General features: G+C 34.0%; 1 protein-coding gene across 2 annotated transcripts in view; it reads left to right on the top strand.

Annotated features, from left to right (window-relative positions):
- Desi2 (desumoylating isopeptidase 2) overlaps positions 1 to 20090 on the top strand; it is a 50566-nt gene that overhangs the window by 11613 nt on the left and 18863 nt on the right. For both annotated transcript variants that reach the window (XM_027928625.3, XM_071599995.1), the window contains exon 2: positions 18956 to 19028. In XM_027928625.3, coding sequence (XP_027784426.1) covers positions 18956 to 19028 — 73 coding nt within the window. The remainder of the gene's footprint in view (positions 1 to 18955; positions 19029 to 20090) is intronic.

Raw genomic sequence — 20090 nt, forward strand, 5'->3', positions numbered from 1 at the left:
TCAGAATTGTCTTTATTTTTCTCATATTCACTTTTTCAAATTGAATTTAGAAGCAGTTTGTGGGGAGAAAAAGTGTAATAATAAGTGTAATAATACTGCAGTTAGGAATAATTTGAGGGAATGAATTGATAGAATTATCATATTGAGTTGTCCTGTAATAAGAGTTAACATTTTTTAATGTTCTCTGTTTGCCAGCCATTGTACTAGGATATTCCCTAATATTTTTATTCCTTTTTAAGATGATGAAACTGAGGCTTAGCTGAAAAACCTGCTCTTGACACTAAAACTGTACTCTTAACCACTATATTATATTTCTCCTTCCTCATATCATCCCATCTCTCAAGAAAGTATTATGAGGGGATAGGGACGTAGCTCAGTGGTGGAGTGCTTACCTGATGTGCATGAAGCCCTGGGTTCAATACCCAGCACCTCAAAAAAAGAAAAAGGGAGAGTGCCTCTATTTGTCCTACCCTCACATCCTTTGAAATAATTTCTGCAGCACTCTTTGGAACTCATGGATAGACAGAGCAAAAACAGATAAGTCCTACATATCCTAAACCTTTTCTATGAATATTTCTGCTATAGTTGATGTAAGTGTCAACTTGTCTAGGGCATGTTACCCATGTCTGATGTTGCTGTGGAGGTATTTTTTTGTATATGATTAACATTTAAGTAAGTAGACTTTGAGTAAAGCAAATAATCTTCCATTATACGGGTCTCATCCAATCAGTTGAAGGTCTTAATAGAAAAGACTGAGATCCCCCAAGAAGGAATTCTGCCTTCAGATAAGTTGCAGTATCAACTCTTCCCTACAGATTGGAGACTTGCCAGTCCCCATAGTCATGTGAGCCAGTTCCTTAAAATAGTGACACCCTTATTCCCCTGTTTATCTGGGTTAGATTCTATGGTCTACCATTATAATCAGTCCTTCTATCATATACTTATCTAGCAACTCTAGTTAAAAGCAACTGTCCATTCTACACCTCAGCAGCTGGATGCAGCTAGAGAAAAACATACAAGCAATCCTAACTGATCTCACTTTAAAATTGTGACCACAAATCCTAAGAGGGCACTAAATGCTATCTGGCAATGCTTCTTTATTCCTGTGGTCAATTGACATTCCCACTCTCCAAGGCAACTACAATATTTTTCATACCCTCTTCTCATTTCTTATACCTAGCTTACTTTCAGAGATGACCTCAAAGTTTATTTCTTTGAAGAAGGGAAAAAAAAAGATAAATGAGAATTTTCTTATGCTTTCACCACCACTGTTTTATTTCCTCCTATGATATGGAATGAATTGTGTTCCATGTGGGTGAAACCTTCCAGGAAGGTATCATAGATTCCATATCTTGCATATCTATGCAAGCATTTCTCAGAATTGTTAGCACTCTATCTGCCTTATCAGTTTTTCTTTTCTAGTATATCATCCCATTGGCAAGTGAATATACTGTAGTATTTTCCAGTCCTCATCCCTTTAAACAGAATTAGTGGTATACTTTAGCATTACCTTTACTTACTATCCCCATATTGTACCATGCTTACATGGAGGTTTGTCTTTTTAAATCAACTTCTTCAAAAATGTTGAAAAAAAGTTGAATGTTAGTCTTTATTTTAAAAAGACTAACAAAAAAGAGAAAGACCTGTATTGTTTCAATTCCATCTTTCCTAACCTGTTGTTCTTTATCTGTGGACACCAAACAATAATGTAGTAACAGATTTTTAAGTTTCTCACTCTGACCTTGAGGCAGATACTTAACTGTTCTTTTTCTTCCTAGAAGCATAGTAATTGCTTTAAAAATGTTTGTTGCACTTGCTTGACGTTCCCCTAGAACTTGTCATCCTGAAACAATTCCTTCCCCTACTGTGTCTTTCTGTTAGTCCCTTGCTGCCTCTGGGAGGCTGCTGTAGAAGTCTGCTGATGGGGATCATCAGTGGCTTATCCCCTCCCCCCCCCCCTTTCTGGCTGGCTCCTCACCGCTGGAGGCCTGCCCCTCTCTACTATAGTGTTTACATGTTTACTTTTTTTTTTTTTTTTGAAATTAGGTCTCTCCATGATCCTCCAGCTGGTCTTAAACTCCTGAGCTCAAGTAGTCCTCTTACCTTAGCCTCCCAAGCACATCACCACTAGTCTCTGCTGTTGTAATAAATCTTCTTACCCTGTCAGGTAGCAGATGATAGCCCTTAACCATCTGCATGGGTTCGGAGTAAGAAAACTAAAAAGGAATCGGGACTGAGGAAGGGACAGCAAGAGGCTATAGATGACCTTCTCACTCATCAAATTTGCCCTCTGTTATCTCTTACAAGAGGTGTGGTATAATACAATTCTTAGTGGTATAACCTGGAATCAGGATGCATAAATTTTTATCCTACCTTCTGCTTTATAGCTGTGTGACCTTGGGAAAGTTAAATAGGAATAACAATTGTTTCTAACTCATAGGGTTATTGTAAGGATCATGTGAGTTAATTTAAGTAAAATACATGGAATGATAATTGACACATGATAAGCACTAGAAAGTGTTAGCTCTTGTTATCGCTAGTGTTATTTACAGGATTATATAAAATAAGGGAGCTTCCATTTATATGCTTTAAACAGTTGCAACACTTAGTAACTTGATGTTTAGAATTTTCTCCTTTAAAGGAGTGTTACACAACAGAGAATACTGCTACTCAAAATGAAGTGGTAAAATTAGGGTTGTTTTATGTTTGACATTAACTCTGAAATCTCCATAATGTATGTAAAGTTAGGGTTAAATTGGGATTTATAATTCTTTTGAATATTTGTGGATCTTACAAAAACAAAACAAAAAGCATCCTGAGATTGGTTCGTGTATACTGTGATATAATTTCTAGCTCTTTATTCAGTAGTAAGTTAAAAGAACAACAGGTAATGTATTTAACATCTTTATTCTGTCTCAATATAATCTTTGTATTCTAATTTACTGAATAGAGTAAAAAGAGTTGTGCAGTTGAAGTATAGTTGAAGTTCTAGTTTCCAAAAGGAACATATCTTCTAGATTTTCCTTCTCCTTTAAATTTGGAATTAAGTTACTGGAGTAGAGTTTCTACATTATTAAATTAGTGATAAAGTGAGCAGGTTATATGATATTTAGACAAATAGTAGGTGATAGCAATTTCTTTTTATTTCTGTGGTACATGAGGGGCCACCATAATTTTGCATTTTAGGGAAGATGATGAATTAACTTCCATCTAATGTTGTTCGGGATATTTCTAGATCATATAAAGAAAATTAGGGTCATTTAAGGATTTCTATTAGAAAGTACAGCTGTATTATAGAAAATCAGTAAGAAAAAGCTAAGAATCCTGAGCTGTATTGTGACCACTCATTATGTGACCTTGAGTAAGCTGTCCAAATATCCCTAGCATAATTTATATATTTTATATTGCCAAAAAAAAAAAAAAAAAGTGAACTACCTTTTAGAATGACATCCCATAAATAAGTTGTCAGTTTACTGTATGTGTACATGTTTCTACTTTGTTACCAAATTGTGATTATTTATATTCTTAATGAGATCCTTATGGAAAAAGACTAACTTAATGATCCTTGTATCTCCACTCTCTCTCTGATACAATGTAGGAGGTATGTGTATATTTTGCTGAATCAAAGTTGCTTTGTTTATAACTTTGCTGGTAAGTAGACATTTAAAATGAGATTTAAACTAAGATGCAGTATAGAGGACTCTTTTAGAACTGTTGTTTCTCAATTTTATCCTGAATCAACTAAGAAATACATTTTATATCACACACCCATTGTATATACTCATAATTAAAACCACATATTTAGAGAATGCCTTCTTGTTTGTCCTCAAGTTCTGTTCTATTATGTTTCTTTCATTTAAAATAATGCTGGTGCAGCCCACTGAAATAATTTCAGGATTCACTGATGAGTTTTGTGACCTGCAGTTTAAAAGATATCGCTCAAGAAGGTGAGCTCCATGAGAACAGGGACATTTTGTCATTTTCACTTTGTATTAATAGTGCTTGGTACATAGTAAGTATTCATTAAATATATGTTGAATGGGTCAAAAAGGGAGTTTTCTTTTCCATAGGTCACATTTAAGAACAGGACAAGGGGACTCAGGGTGCTCTCCATAGCAGGCACATGACCCTATGTTGGATTTCTAGCACCACAAAAAAAAAAAAAAGAGAGAGAGAGAGAGAAAGGACGACAAGGGGAAAATATTACGTCCTTCTTGCTGATTTCAAATCATTAGTATTTGAGTGGTCTACTAAGTATAATACAAAGCATTAAGCAATAAGGAAAATACAGAATTTAAATAAGGCTATCTCCAGCCTTCTGCAGTTTTCCACCTAATCCAAATTAGGCCTTTAAAGAAATTTCAAGATTTTATCAAAAGATTTTACATCAACCATAGACACAACCAAAGTGAGAAAGAGTTTCCAAGAACTTGGTTGACAATATCCTGCCCGACCTATTTCTCATTACTAGTAGAGTCAAATTGTGAATTCCATCAAATAGATTTAGTCTTAAAAATATTCAAGGGACACTTGATTTGCTGTTAACTAGATTTTTTTTTTAATTTTAATTTTTTGCAGTAGTGGAGTTTGAACCCATTGGTTCTCTATCACTGAGCTACATCCCCACTTCTTTTTGTTTTTAATTTTAGGATCTTGCTAAGTTGCCTGGGCTGGCCTCAACTTGTGGTCCTCCTGCCTCCTGAATCACTGGATCACAGTCCGTACAACTGCACCTGGCTTCATTAGACCATTTAAAATCTGTTCTTTAACAGTTTACAATGATCCTGGGTCTAGTTTATTATAGGTCCTAAAAATTAGATTCTTTGACAAATATAATTGGTTTTTAAAAATTAATTTGCCTAATGGTTAAAGAGAAGGAAACTCTACCCAAAATATACAGGAGCCCACTTCCTTAATTTTAGCCTATCTATCATGTAAACACAATGTGTCATTTTGTGTACTTCCCCCTCATGAATTCAGGACAAAATCTTTGGCACTATAAGAGTCAAAGTTTAAAAATTAAAAAAAAATTTTTTTTTTAAAGACTCAAAGTTAAGGTACAATTCTTAAGAAGACTGACTTCAAATTTGTCATCAGACTTGGGTCTTGAGAATAAAATAGGGTGCAGGCTGAATAATTATTCTAAAACAGGTGTAAATGGGGTTAGTCCCAGCAAATAAGGGATTATGATATTGAGATATATATATATACACACACACACATACACAACACATACATTTGTAGTCTCAAAAGGAAAAAAAGAAACATCAGAGAACATTTGCAAAACTTAAAATAACATCAACTAAAAATTTACTGCAAATAATTTATAATCAGAAGTACAGCAATTACTTTCAAACATTAAGGCATTTTAGTACTGAAAGTTATCAATGATATATAAATAACAAATTAATGAGACTGTTTTTTGTTATATATAAAGATTTTTCCCCAAAACTGGTGGTCTTACTCAGTGATAGAGTACTTGCCTACACATTGCAGTGTCCTAGGTTCAATCCCCAGGACCACAAAAACAACAAATTTTCACCTAAGACCTAGCAAGTGATGCACTTATTTTCAATAATATTCTTTGGTAATGAAAAAATTGGACATTTTCTTAGAAGTAGTAATGATAGAAAAGGATCTGCATGTGGTATAAAGCAGGTTCATAGACATAGCCCTATGTGTTTATGATTTCATCTCAAAAAGGTACTAGTGAGTTTTTTATTAACTGATCTATGATTAGCCTCATGCTAAGGCACCCTAGGTAACATTTTAACATGATTTACTATTTATTAAATAGCCTTTGCTGTAAGATTATCTTGGACTCAATCCAGTGGTACCAAAAAAGACCTCGTAAGGTAGATTAATAATGTGAACTTTAAGGACAGTTTAAATGAGACAGCAGTGAAGTAATTAGCTCACAATCGCCATTATTCAAAATTTATTTGAGGTTTTTAAACTCAATAATTGAAAGTTATTAGAGAATGCCTTCTCATGTGTCCTCAAGTTCTGTTGAAAGTGTTCTGTCCCCTAAGTACCTTTTCAAAGATCAAACACTTGCTTTAACCTACTTAGTATATAACATAAACACTGGTTCTAGTATTTTGGGGGAAATAAATCATACTTTTTACTTATTCAGATTATTTAATACTGCCTTTTATATGAAATTAGGCCTAGGCCCTAAGTAGTTAGTATTTTAAGTTCCATACTAGGAAGATAGCATCATTATCACTTTCAAACTGGAAGCATAACATTTTTATAAATTGATAAATCATTGACTAAAATGAAGTTTAGTGAAAGTTCTCTATCCAAGAATAACATAATAGTAATATAGCACAATCAATTTGCTTTTGTACACAGTGCTTAAAAAAAAAAAAAAAAGAATAGGAATATTTAGGCCATTTTTTTCCATTGAGGCAAGACAGAGCCCAAAAGCAATTGTACTAATTTATGTTTTTCTTGCTTTCCCACATATTTTCCCCATGAAGAGTTTCCTTTTTTTCCTATTGGATTAATAGTCTGGTAGAATACCTTTTTAAAACCTTCCAGACTTCAGTGACACCGGTTGGTATTAGAGGAGATGAAGTGTGTATGAGAGATCCTTCCTTGGTCCCCTTCTAAGTACTTTACCATCTCCACTGACTTCAAGAAGTAAGTACAGTACTGTAAGATTGTAGGACCAAAATGAGATGAGGTTCTCCAGTCTCTACTCATGTTCCTCACAGATACAGGCATCCTATAAACAACTGCCTTAAAAAGTCCTTGTACTCAAATTTGTACTTCTCAAGAAGAAAATAATTTTAAAGTAGAGTCAAATTAACTCCACCATTGTTTGCCATTCAATTCAATGAGTCACCATTCTTGGTAATATGACATCAACTCCCAGAGATTCTCAAAAATTCTGAAACTTCACAGATAACCAAACTGTTTATGTACACATGCATACAACCTTTCCCAATATGTAGAGCAGAAATATTAGAGATGGATCATATTGCCAATAAATACATGTTTGCTACATCTAACATACTAATGTTTACCTTGGGTCAAGCACTCTTTCTAAGTACTTTATATATGTTAATTCAATTACTCCTACAACAGTCCTCCGAGGTAGACTCTACTTATCCATGGATTAAAAATTAGATTTTAGACATTTTAATATACACTGGCAGCTTGGGATACGATGGAGCACCACACCACATCTATAAGCCATATTTTATGAGTATATTCTTTTACTTTACAAACAAGATCACTATAAGGGAAGTAGCCAGCTTCCCCTCTCTATTTCCTTTATTATCACATTTTCTTTAGAGTCCTAGGCTCTACTGATTAAATGTTTAACCCAAAAGACAGATTGAGTACCTTAAAAAAGTTATCAAACATATGTAAAAACTACAGCAAGTTCAATGCTATATTCATGTTCATTATAATATTAGATAATTTTTTAATCCAAGCAATAATCTTTGAGATTAATTCAAACGTGTAGAAGAAATGCCCTTGTGATCTAAACAGGAGTGGAGAAACATTGTGGACTTCCCAGTTTGAGCACCAGGGGAACAGATCCTTAGATTATAACTGACCTTATGATAACCTCAGCTCAAATGGTTGAGATAGGTGGTTAACATGGGATATTGTGGTGACTCCTTTGTTGTTTAGTGGTTTGAGAGAGACTATTTTGTGGTAGCCTCTGGCTGGTTCACTGTTTTTCCTTTGGTATGATGTTCAGAAGGGTTTGAGAAGAGTCAAACTGTAAACTAACTTTCATATGAAGATGTATGATCTCTTATTATATCTGAGGGTTTATATAGTTGTCAGTACTGGGTAAATATGTACATAGAACCTCTATTAGTGGATCTGCCCCTAATGTTCTGTTTTTTTGCACAGCACTGCTTTTTTTTTTTTTTAATGCTTCTTTATTTAAATAACCTCAAATTCTAAACCACTTAGAATTTGACTTTAGAGAACATTGCATTTCACTGCATGCAAAAGGAGAAACTAAGGTATAATCTGGGGCAGTCCTAGGTTACTGCTCCCCACTGTGAGGCAGTTAATGTCTGTACAATGGTTTGGCAAAGCTGCTATGCCAGAGTGCCTCTTTGTTGCCAGACATATGCCAAATGGGTGGGCTGTGAACATTAGCACAGCCAGACAGCGCTGCCTTTGTGTAACCAATTTCCTCTGCAAGGCTGGCCCTTGATATTTCATGTAACTCTCACCCTTATTGTCTATATATATATATATATATATATATATATATATATATATATATATATATATATATATACCATTATTGTCTCACCCTTATTGTCTTCATCCTATCTTCTACAGTTGTTTCAGAGCAATAGTCCTTGTACTCTTAAACTTGGACCACCACACTCTAGGAATAAAAGTGGTCATTCCCTAGAAGTTAGCTTCTAGGCCTGTTGTTCAACCCCAGGGTTGCAAATGGCCTGAGAATACTGATTACTGATCCCAAAAAAAGAACTTGGAAGACTTAACATTATATTTTTATTTTGTACATTTTATTACTCCTCAGCAACAGACCAGGATACAATGGAGGGCTGCACTATACCTCCAAACAGCAGTAAACTATATAAGATATTGTTGCATGCACACTGTGCAGGTAGATTTCTTCAGAGGTTTTATATTTTACTTTATAAAAAAAGTCACTCTGTTTAGATCCTCACCCAAAGATTGGAGATGAGGGAAATTGGCCAGCTTCCCCTCTCCATTTCCTTCATTATGACATTGTTTAGAGACCCTTCTTATCTCACTGCAAGCTTTCCTGGTCACTGATTAGTGTTTAATGCAACAACTGTATTTGGATAAAATATCCTAGATTATTTGTTTTTCCCCAAGTATGTATTTTTAAACTTTTGACATCTGTTACTATTGAGACAACAAAATAAAGACACATCCAACGCAAATTAACAGGAGTCTTGCTAACATCCAGTCATAGCTACTTCAGTTTGTTTGTTTTTAGTGGATACATGTTCTTGGCCATGATTTCATTTTGCATATTTATAATACTTTCATATTTTCTGTTAGAAAAATTGTTTGTAGTTTGTAAAATGGAGTTAAGCAGATTGGTGTTACATGGTATTCTACAAAAACATGAATTTCCACATAGCAAATATGAGATGGCTCTTTGAGCTTTTTAGGGAAACAATTGCTCAAGAAGTGCTATGTGAAATGTTTTGATAAAGTAAAATAATTCATGAAATGACAAAGAATGGAAACAAGTTAGAGCATCATTGGAAAGCACTACTACTAATTTTCACAAATTTTAACTGTATAGCAATTACTTCAGTGTGAATAACTAGCAACAGTCATTATCCTAGGGGGGGAGTTCTACAACTGGAATCATTCAGTAAAAGCTCGGTCTTCATATGTTTTTTGTTTGTTTACTTAAAATAGGTACCATCCATATTGTCTACATAGCCTTGGCAGGACTTAGAGGCAATGCTGACCTTGAATTAAACTCATGTCTTCTGTAGGCAACCTGCCCAGTGTATAAAGATTGAGCCTTCCAGGCGTGTTCTCTAATAATAGATCTAGGAAGCCCTAACAGGAGCAGAAACATTTGGAGGGCATATCTTTATGTGACCAATTCTCCCTGAAGGGCTTACTCTTTTTTCTTAATCTGTCACATCAAATAAAAGCATCTAATTTACTCACTTCACAATGTAAATTCTAAAAATTTCTTCAGAAATGTGCTGCTATTCATGTATGAAAATGTGGCACACCAGAATATATATTTAGAATTGTTTTTTCCTGCAATTGTTGAAGTGTTACTTTTTATTATATCCTGTTTTCCTTGTAACTAAAAGCAAAGGTTGAAGGCAGCTAGTTAGAATTGGAAATGCAGTCTATAAGAAGTAATCTATCTAAAGGTTTTTGACTGGGAATAGAGAATTCAAGAAACAACTTGTGGTTTATCTTTCATTGTGTTTTTAAAATGTTTTAGGGTACCTAGTACTTTTGTTTTTTCACCTTTATTTTTTTTTCCTTGAGAGTTCCATGTCCATAATCTGCATATAGGCATACATTGCTTAACAAGGGAATACACAATTAATTGCCTGTTTGTATTATCAGGCATTTTTGTTGTGCAAACATCATACTTACACAAACTAATACTTACGCAGACCTAAATGGTTCAAGTCAGTCACTCAGTCACTGGCCTGTCTTTTGGAAGTTAAGGTGGAACCTAGGGCCTTATGTCTGCTACAAATTAAGCAAGAGATGTATAAGACTCCTGTCCATGTAACAGGGGATCTGATTTTTTATAGTAAGCCTTTTTTCTTTGAAAAGTAGTAAACCCGGACTGGGGTTATAGCTCTGTGGTAGGGTGCTCACCTCACATGTGGAAGTCACTGGGTTCGATCCTCTGCACCACATAAAAATAAAATAAGGTATTGTGTCTATCTACAACTTAAAAAAAAAATTAAAAAGGAGTACACCCTAATATAATAGTAAAGAGTATAGTATAGTAAAAATGTAAGCCTGTAACATAAGCCAGAGTCATTTATCATCAAGTATTATATACTGTAATAATTATATGTACTATACTTAAATACAGCCAGCAATGCAGGTTTGTTTATACCAGCATCACAACAAGCATGTGAATAATCTGTTGCACTGTGACCTTAATATGGTTATGATGTCACTTGGCAATAGGAATTTTTCAGCTCTCATAAAATCTTATGGGATCACTATTATATATGAGGTCTGTCTTTGAAGCTTCGTTATGCAGCGCATGACTGTCCCCCTCATAGTAAAGTTTACATTGGAATGCGTCTTGTAATAAGAACAAGGAAATGGAAACTTTTTTCTACATGACTTTCTTGGTTCCCGTTTTGCTGAAAGTAGAAAAACCTGATTATGATGCCAAATTACTTTACTTTTTTAAGAATAAAGAATGTATTGTATAGGAAGGAAATTGTATCTTTGAAGGGACTTAGGATATACATAAAATACTTTTTGTTTAGTGAAAATATATAGTTTGCCAGTTATAAAGCAAAAATGAAAATTAGTAAATCCTTTACTTCAATAAACTAATGTTGCTTTTTATTAACTTCTTTATTAGTTCATATAGCATTCATATGCCAGTGGATTTTAGTATATTCAGAATTGTGGAGCCATTATCACCAGAATTTTAGAAAATTTTCATCACCCAGGAAGAAAAATGCATACCCATTAGCAGTCACTCCTTGTATCTCCCTCTCCTGCCCCACAAACTTCCAGTCATAAGTAACCACTAATCTGTATTGATTTATCTATTTTGGGTATTTCATATACATAGAATTACAATATGTGGTCTTTGATAATTGGCTCCTTTACCTAGCTTAATGTTTTCAAGATTCATTCATATTGTAGTATACATCAATACTTCATTTTATTGAGAAATGGTACTATATTGTATAGATGTGTCACATTTTGTTTATCTATTCATCAACTGATGGACAAATTATTTCCACTTTTGGACTGTTATAAATAAATGTTGGTGTAAACGTTGGTTGCAAATTTTCATGTGACTATTTATTTTCATTTCTCTTGCATATATACGAAGAAGTAAAATTGCTAGGTGACATGGTAATTCTAAGTACGGTTTTTTAACAAACTGCCAAACCATTTTCCAAAGCAACTGTACCATCTTACATTCCAGCCAGTACAGTGTAAGGGTTCTCATTTCTTAACATCCTTGCTAACATTTTTTTATTACTTGCCTTTTAAAAAATTATACTCTTCTGAATGCATGTGAAACGATACCTAATTGTATTTTTGATTTGGGTGTCTTCTTTGGAGAAATGCTTATTTATATCTTTTGCCCATTTTATTTTAGCAGTCCCTTATCAGAGATATGATTTGTCAATGTTTTCTCTCAATTTGTGCATACCTTTTCACTTTTTTGTTTGTTTTGTACTAGAGATTTAATCCAGGGGCATTCTACCACTGAATTACACTCCCAACCCTTTATTATTTTATTTTTAGACAGGATCTAACTAAGTTGCTGAGGCTGGCCTTGAATTTACAATCCTCCTGCCTCAACCTCCCCAGTCACTGGGAATATGGGTGTGCGCTATCAACGCGCCTAGGTTGCCTTTTCACTTTCTTGATAGCAACATTGAAAAAAAGTAAATTTTGCTGGCATCCAGTTTAACTGCTTTTTCTTTTGTTGCTTGTGCTTTTAGTACCAGAGCTAAGAAGCCACTGCATAATCCAGTATCATGAGGATATGCTTATGTTTCTTCTGTTTTAGTTTTTACATTTAGGCCTTTGATCCATTTTTAGTTAATTTTTGTATATTGTGTTAGGGTAAGACTCCAACTTCATTCACTTGATGTAGGTATCCAGTTCTCCCTGTTCCATTTGTTGAAAAGACTGTTCTTCCACCCATTGAATTGTTTTGGTAGCCTTGATAAAGATAATCTATAAATGTAAGGATCTATTTCTGAACTATGAATTCCATTCTGTTGATCTATATGTCTCTCTTAATGTCAATAACATACTGTCTTGATTACTATAATTCTGTGCCAAGTTTTAAAATCAGAAAGTGAGAGTTTCCAGTATTTTCAAGATTATTTAGCTATTCTCAGTCCTTTGAATTTCCACATGAATTTTAAGATTAGTTTGTTAATTTCTGGGGGAAAAAAAAAGACAGCTGGGATTTTGATAAAGATGGCAGTGAATCGTCAGCTCATTTGGGGGAATATTACCAGTATTAAGCCTTCTGGTACATGCACATAGGTTATTTTTCCATTTAATTCTTTAATTTCTTTCGATAATGTTTTATAGTTTTGGGGTACAAGTTATATAAATTTATCCAACTTTGGTTTTTGATACAACTATAAATGGAATAACTTTGTCAATTTTATTTTTGGGTTATTTGCTAATATATAGAAATAGTTTGATTTTTTTTTTTAAAGAGAGGGAGAGGGGGGGATTTAATATTTGTTTTTTAGTTTTCGGTGGACACAATATCTTTATTTGTATGTGGTGCTGAGGATCGAACCCAGTGCCACACGCATGCCAGGCGAGCGCGCTACCGCTTGAGCCACATCCCCAGCCCTGATTTTTTAATATTGATCTTGTGTTACAACCTTGTTGAACTTGTTTTATTTCTTGTGCTACAACCTTGTTGAACTTGTTTTATTAGTTTTAATAGTTTTTCAGTGGATCTCTCTTTTTTTTGTACATAAGATGTCATCTGCAAAGATAAGTAAAATTTTACTTCTTTTTTCCCATCATTCTGCCTTTTACTTTTTCTTTTCTAATTGCCCTGGCTAGAATTGCCAGCACATGTCTAATAAACTTGGCAAGAACAGGCATCCTTGTCTTATTCCTAATCTTAAAAGGAAAGTATTCAGTGTTTCACTGTTAAGTATGATGTTCTGCATCTGTTGAGATGTGGGCTATTACATTGGTTGATTTTTTTTTTTTTTTTTTTTTTTAATGTTAAATCCTTCATTCTTGGGATAAATCCCATTTGTCAAATCCAGGTTTGATTTGCTAGCATTTTGCTGAATGTTTTTTAAATCTGTTTTTATAAGAGTTATTTGTGTTGTGATATCTTTGCTTCAATATCAACTTAATGTTGGCTTCAGAATGAATTGTGAAACATTCGCTTCTATATTTTAGAAGTTTGTGAAGAAATGGTATTCATTTTTATTAATCTGGTAGAATTTGCCAATGAAATCTGGTCCTGGCCTTTTCTTTATGGGTAGTTTTTAAATTACTAGCTCATTTTTCTCATTTGAAGTCTTTTCAGATTTTCTGTTTCTTCTCAATTTAGTTTTGGTAGTTTGTGTCTTTCCAGGAAATTTGCCCATTTTGTTCATTATATAATTTCTTGGCAAACCATTGTTTATAGTATTCCTTATAATCCTTTATATTTGTTAGGCTAGTAGAGCCATCTCTTCATAGAGATGGTTAATTCCAACCAGTAAGTAGATAGTTACTTTAACCTCACAAAGAAATTACCTCTTGGGCTGAGGTTGTGGCTCAGTGGTAGAGTGCTTGCCTAGCAAGTGTGAGACACTGGGTCCAATTCTCAGCACCACATACAAATAAATAAAATAAAGGTACATTGACAACTAAAAATATTTTGTTAAAAAAGATTACCTCTTAAAATTTAGAGGCCTTGCTAGAGATAGAAAATTCAAAGAAAATGTGAAAAACAAAGAACTATTATTGCTACTAGTGAATAAGTAACATTATTAATTTCTGCCTAGCCCAGAGTATTGAAAGAGCCATCAAAAAAGAAAAACCTAGATGTGGGCAGTGTACATCATAGGTCTTTAATTCTACCAAAAGGATTATCTGGGTTAAAAATACTTTCTTAACAACTTGTAGGCTTTCTATAACCTTGGACAAAATAGTTGGCCTGATTGTGCAGCTTTCTATTTGAAAATGGAGATAATACTACTACTTGCAAAGCTATTCATTTCTTATTGTACTTTTATTGTACTGTACTTTATTGTACAGTTCATTTTTAATTGTACTGACTCAGCAATTCTTTAGGAACTTTATATAGGCCAGAGCTAATTATAGTAAATTTGAAAGTACTGACCAAATTTAGGGATGATACCTTCTTTCTTGTGCATAAGTTTCTTCCATTTAACAGAAAGATGTGTCAACACATACCATTTTTTTAGAATGCAGAGTCCCTTTTTTTTTTTCTTTTATACAGTCCTGAGAATTGAACCCAGAACCCCACACTCACAACAAAAGTGCTCTACCACTGAGTTGTATTCTTCCAACCTGAATGTGAGGTCTTGAATGCAAGGAAATTTCCAACTGAAGTCGTACAGTACCCAGGCAACATTTAGGGAATTCTAAGCGTAGGATCCCTAAGAAGAGAGTAGAGGAAAGTAATTTGTAAAAAAGAAGAAAATAAAAATTTTGTGAGTTCACAGTCCCCATTCTGACAAGAGCGTTTCCATCTAATCAACTCTTGCCAGAAGTCACCATTTTTTCCCATGAAAATCTTTAAAAAAACATTTTAGATTCCCTGTATCCCTGTATAGAAATATGTTATAAAGCACTTTTAGAAGCTGTATACTGCTTAACTAAAAGATTGTTTAAATTAAGTGGTACTGAACAGTAAATGGAAATGGAGTTTGAAACCTTTCAATTATTGAATGCAAACCATTATGTATATATCTCTTTTAGGGGGAAATATTCTATATTTGAAGAAGCACATATGAAAAAAAAGAGGAAGAGCTACTTTAAAATAGAGCTGTCTCCTCCCAGAACAAAAATCCTGTTAGTGCTATTGTTAAGGAAGGCAGCAGCATATAAGACAAATTATTGGTTGCAAGGTGTATAAACAATGGGATTTCTCCATGGTGGGGGCTGGAGGGATTTGAGTCCTAGAAGCTGACTGCCAAGGAAACCACTGACAAGACGGAACCAGGCTAATTCTTTGCGGTATTTTCTGCTCTCTTAATTTGAAATGGGGGAGAAAATAGGAAGATAGCGAGAAACTTAGAAAGTTATCTCTTCTATTTTAAGGAAACAAAGGACTAGATCATTTTCATTAGTCTCCCCCTTTTTATTTTGAAAAATTTTAAACCTACAGAAGTTGAAAGAAAAGCACAACCTATATGCTTTTCACTTTGATGGATTAGTGTTTAACATTTTGTTGTATTCGTTTTCTTATACATAGACATAGAAGGGAGTCATATAGAAAGTAAGTCACAAACACAGTAATTCTCTAACTACTTTAGCATGTGTTTTCTGAGAAGACAATCTATGCCTAAACACAGTACTTTTATCACACCCAGGAAATTTTTAATTACTGCAATATTATCTACTATGTAGCTTATATTCTTCTTTCCCCTAGTTGTCCCAATAATGGTCTCCTTAGTTTGCTTTTTTTTTTTTTTTTTAAATATAGGATCCAGTCAAGGTTCATTCATTGCACTTAGTTGTCTTAATAGTCACCAGGCTGGGTCTGATGGTGCATGCCTGTAATCCCAGCAACTCACTCAGGAGGCTGAGGCAGAAGGATTGCAAGTTTGAGGCCATCCTCAACAATTTAGAGAAGCCCAAAGCAACTTAGCAAGACCCTGTCTCAAAAATAAAAAATAAAAATTTAAGGACTGGGAGTATGACTCAGTGGTTAAGCGCCGCTGGGTTCAATCCTGGACACTGAAAAAAAAAAAAAACGTAAAAAAAGAATAGGGGCTGGGGATGTGGCTCAAGCGGTAGCATGCTCACCTGGCATGCGCACGGCGCTGGGTTCTATCCTCAGCATCACATACAAATAAAGATGTTGTGTCCGCCAAAAACTAAAAAATACATATTAAAAAATTCCCCCCCCCCCAAAAAAAAAAAAAAAAATAGCCACCGTTCTTTTGCCTGAAAGGACCAGGCCATTTTTCTTATAGAATGTCCCATTATGTCCAGACTTACCTGATTTTTTTTTCATTATGATTGTATTCTATTTAGCACATTTGACAAGAAAACTAACAGAGGAAATGCTATAGCCTTTGGGTTTTCACCACATCTGGAGGCATATGGCATCAGTTTGTCCAACTGCTGACTATAACCAGTTTAGTCATTTGGATAAAGTGATATGCACCATATTTTTCCATTGCAAAGGTATGCATTCTCCTTGTAATTTAGGGAAAATGGGAGGATACTTTGAATCCATGTGAATATCATTTATCCACCACCCTTCTTCCAATAGTTTTATCATCCACGATCCTTGCCTGAATCTATTCACTGAGGGCCGCAAAATGATGATTACCAAATTCTCTGCCCTTACATCTGTGTTTAATCATTTAATTAACTGACTGTTTTTTCTTTTCTTTCTTTTTTGGTACTGGGGATTAAACCTGGGCACTCTCCCACTGAGCAACACCCCCAGCCCTTTCTATTTTTTTTATTTTGAGACAGGAGCTCACTAAACTGGTGGTGCATGTTTACTGGTGAGATTGCTGAGATTACAGGAGTGCACCACTTTGCCCAGCTTTTTGTGGATCTTTATTTTTCAACATCCATATATATTATTACTTTATTCCTTCTGGTAATTGTATGATAGTCTGACATTTAGATTATTTCTACTTTCTTAGTATTATAGGCAACTACAGTTAATATTCTAGAAGATGTCTTTGCATGTTGATCTATAGAATAGATCCCAAGAAGTGAAATGGTTAAATAGCTGTTACTGATTTGCACTTGTGCAAGGTCTTCCTCATGTCTTTACCAACACCATTAACATTTTTAATGTTTTTCTGTTTACTAGTAAGATTGTTACTTCGTGTTGGTTGACTACTAATTTCTTCTAAGATTGCTCACATCTGTAGGAGTTATTTTTTCTAGTTGAGGTTTTATTTATAGGTATATTTGGCTGTCTGAACTTTTCCTGCCCAAATTCTGGTATTAAATATGTTTGGGTAAATGTTTTATGAAATTTCTTGCTATATGCATTAGTGATATACTCCCTTTAAAATTGCTTTGATTCACTTTCCTAACTTGCTTTTCAAATTCTGACTGTCTAAAATCAGGAATCCAGTAGGTTTACATAGGGAAGAACACTTTGAAGTCTCATATTAATCTTTGTTACGTGTATTAAATTTTTTCCCCTTCTATGTTTTGATCTTATATGTATAGTTTTACACAATAAAAAGTTGTGCATTTTATATTAAATGTCTTTTGATGTTTTTCCCTATAAGTTCTAGGTTTTTTTGCTTTATTTAGGTTGGCCTTTCTTATCTAGCATTTTTTTCTAATCTTTTATTCTAGTGTATGGTTATTTGTAGACACACTAGAATCTTTTGGATACATGAAGTTCATTTTTACTCATCAATTTTGTCAACACATTTTTTATAATTTATCCTTTATCATTAATTTTAAATGCTGTATTATATACCATGTTTTTATATATATACAAGGATTGTTTGAGGATGTTCTTGCAATATACCATACTGTTGAAGTGAATATTTTGATATCTAGTTGGGAAAGTCCCTTATTGTTTGTCAAATATTTCTAATCATGTAATTTTATTCCCATTTAAAAGGGGGGAAAATCAACTTTTCCATTTATGCTTCTTCCAACAATATGAGAATGCATAGTGTTCCAGGCCTGGGAGAAACGTGCTAGAATATAGAGCCAAGGTTAAGTAAGACTTGAATAAACTTATAAAAATTAAAGATGTGTTATCTATCTGCTAAACCAGGAGAAATCAAATAGGTTTGTAATATTGTTGAAGTGTTACCCTCTTGTTTAATGAGCTGTTAACTACTACCCCTTCTAGTTTTAATCCTCTCTAGTAATTTGGAATCGTATTACCTATATACATTTCCTTTCCCCTTCCAGCTTCCTAGCATTTCTTTTTCCTCTTCTCCGACCCAATCCATCCAGTTTTCTGTCTAGAGAAATCTCATTGTTCCTAAGGACCCAGTTTGGATAGTGCCTTTTTTAGGAAGTTTTTCTTTATGCCAATGATAGGAAGATTGTTCTAACCTCTGTGCTTCATATTATTTATTCCTGTTCTTTATCAATGTCAAAGTTTAGGCCAGATCAGGATATATGACACATGCCATAAAATGATTGTTGAAAAGAATAAAATATCCCTGCCTTCAGAGAGCTCACTAGAAAAATGAAACTAAAAGCTTAGAATTAAAGAAAAATAGATAACAAAAGCAGACATTATATATTTTTAAAAAGCACTGACAGATGAGATTTTATGTAAAATTTTTGCCGACCTGACCAGTTTTATATTTTATTTTATTATGTCCGAAGCTTTAGATAATGTAGTTTGAACACAGGAAGGCCTTCCAGATGAGATGTGGCACAAACCTTAAAGACATGCATGGGTCCAAATGAGTTGTTATCGTGGGAGTTTCAGAGTTGTAAAGGAAAATACTAAGAAGTGAGATTACATGCTTCTTATAATGTGTAGTTGAGTTGTAAGTGAATGGATATTTGGAATCTTTTCTGTTTTTTTTCTTAGTACTGGATGAATGAATACACCTCATCTATTGGAATTGGAGTTTTTCATTCAGGAATTGAAGTATATGGAAGAGGTACGTGTACACACAGTTTAAATACTTTTCTGAATATTTTGTCCTTTAAAAAATTGCAAAATCATAATTATAACTTTTTTCTTTTTTTTTTAAACCACTCCCATATGTTATTGCAGAAAGTGAAGTGAGGGTGGAGGGAATATCCCCATATTTGTTTGTACTGTTTTGGAAAATTTTCCAAAATAGAATGTATCTAGGGAGAAAGTTCTCAAAATACAGAGGTGTACATTCATTTTATCATCTTTTATTCGAAATACTATGTGTTAACAAAATACTTCCCTTTTGAGATCATTTTACTATGATAGTTTGTTTTGCTCTAATGTGTATTGTTAAGAGTCCCTAAGAAACTTTGCATTATGAAAACAATCATTTTGTCTGGAACAAAGTGCTGTGTTAGACAATGTCAAATTTGAAATACCAATTTCCTGAGGGAATTTCAATAATAAATTTGGTTTTGTAAACCTATAAATACACATCTATAAAGTCTAAAGACTTTGATGAGCAAATCCTGCTTTAGATTACATCTAGATTTTGCTCAAGAATGATGGCCTTTGTCATAAACTCAGCCTTTTTCATTCTGGTTACCTTTATTATGCTTCATTATGATAAACATGACAGGAGCTGTGTTTTCAACAGCTTTTTTCTTTGTTCTGGTTCCCACTCTCAGTAAAAGATGATCTATTCATGATCAGGTTGTAACTGGTAACTAATAATGATCTGTCCTTAAGATAGATCACATTGCCCACTTCATGAGGGTTATGATAATATACCAGTTTGAAGCATAAACTTAATCTACAGCAGAAATGCCCGTATTTACATCAGCGAAACAGTCTTTATAAACTTTAAGAGTGTTACTGTGGCTTTCTCAGAGTTACTCCTGAGATTACTTGTCAGCTTTAGCTAAAATAAATAATGACCCATTTTCTTAAATGTACCAATCCGGTTTTTTTTGATGGTGAGGATGGAACTTGACCTGGTGCATGCTAAGCAGGTGCTCTACCACACAGCTATATCCCCAGCCCTGCCCCCTTTTTTATTCCACATTAGCTGCCTCTAGATACA

The sequence above is a fragment of the Marmota flaviventris genome, chromosome 12 (genome assembly GCF_047511675.1).
Source record: "Marmota flaviventris isolate mMarFla1 chromosome 12, mMarFla1.hap1, whole genome shotgun sequence".
Lineage (NCBI taxonomy): Eukaryota > Metazoa > Chordata > Mammalia > Rodentia > Sciuridae > Marmota > Marmota flaviventris.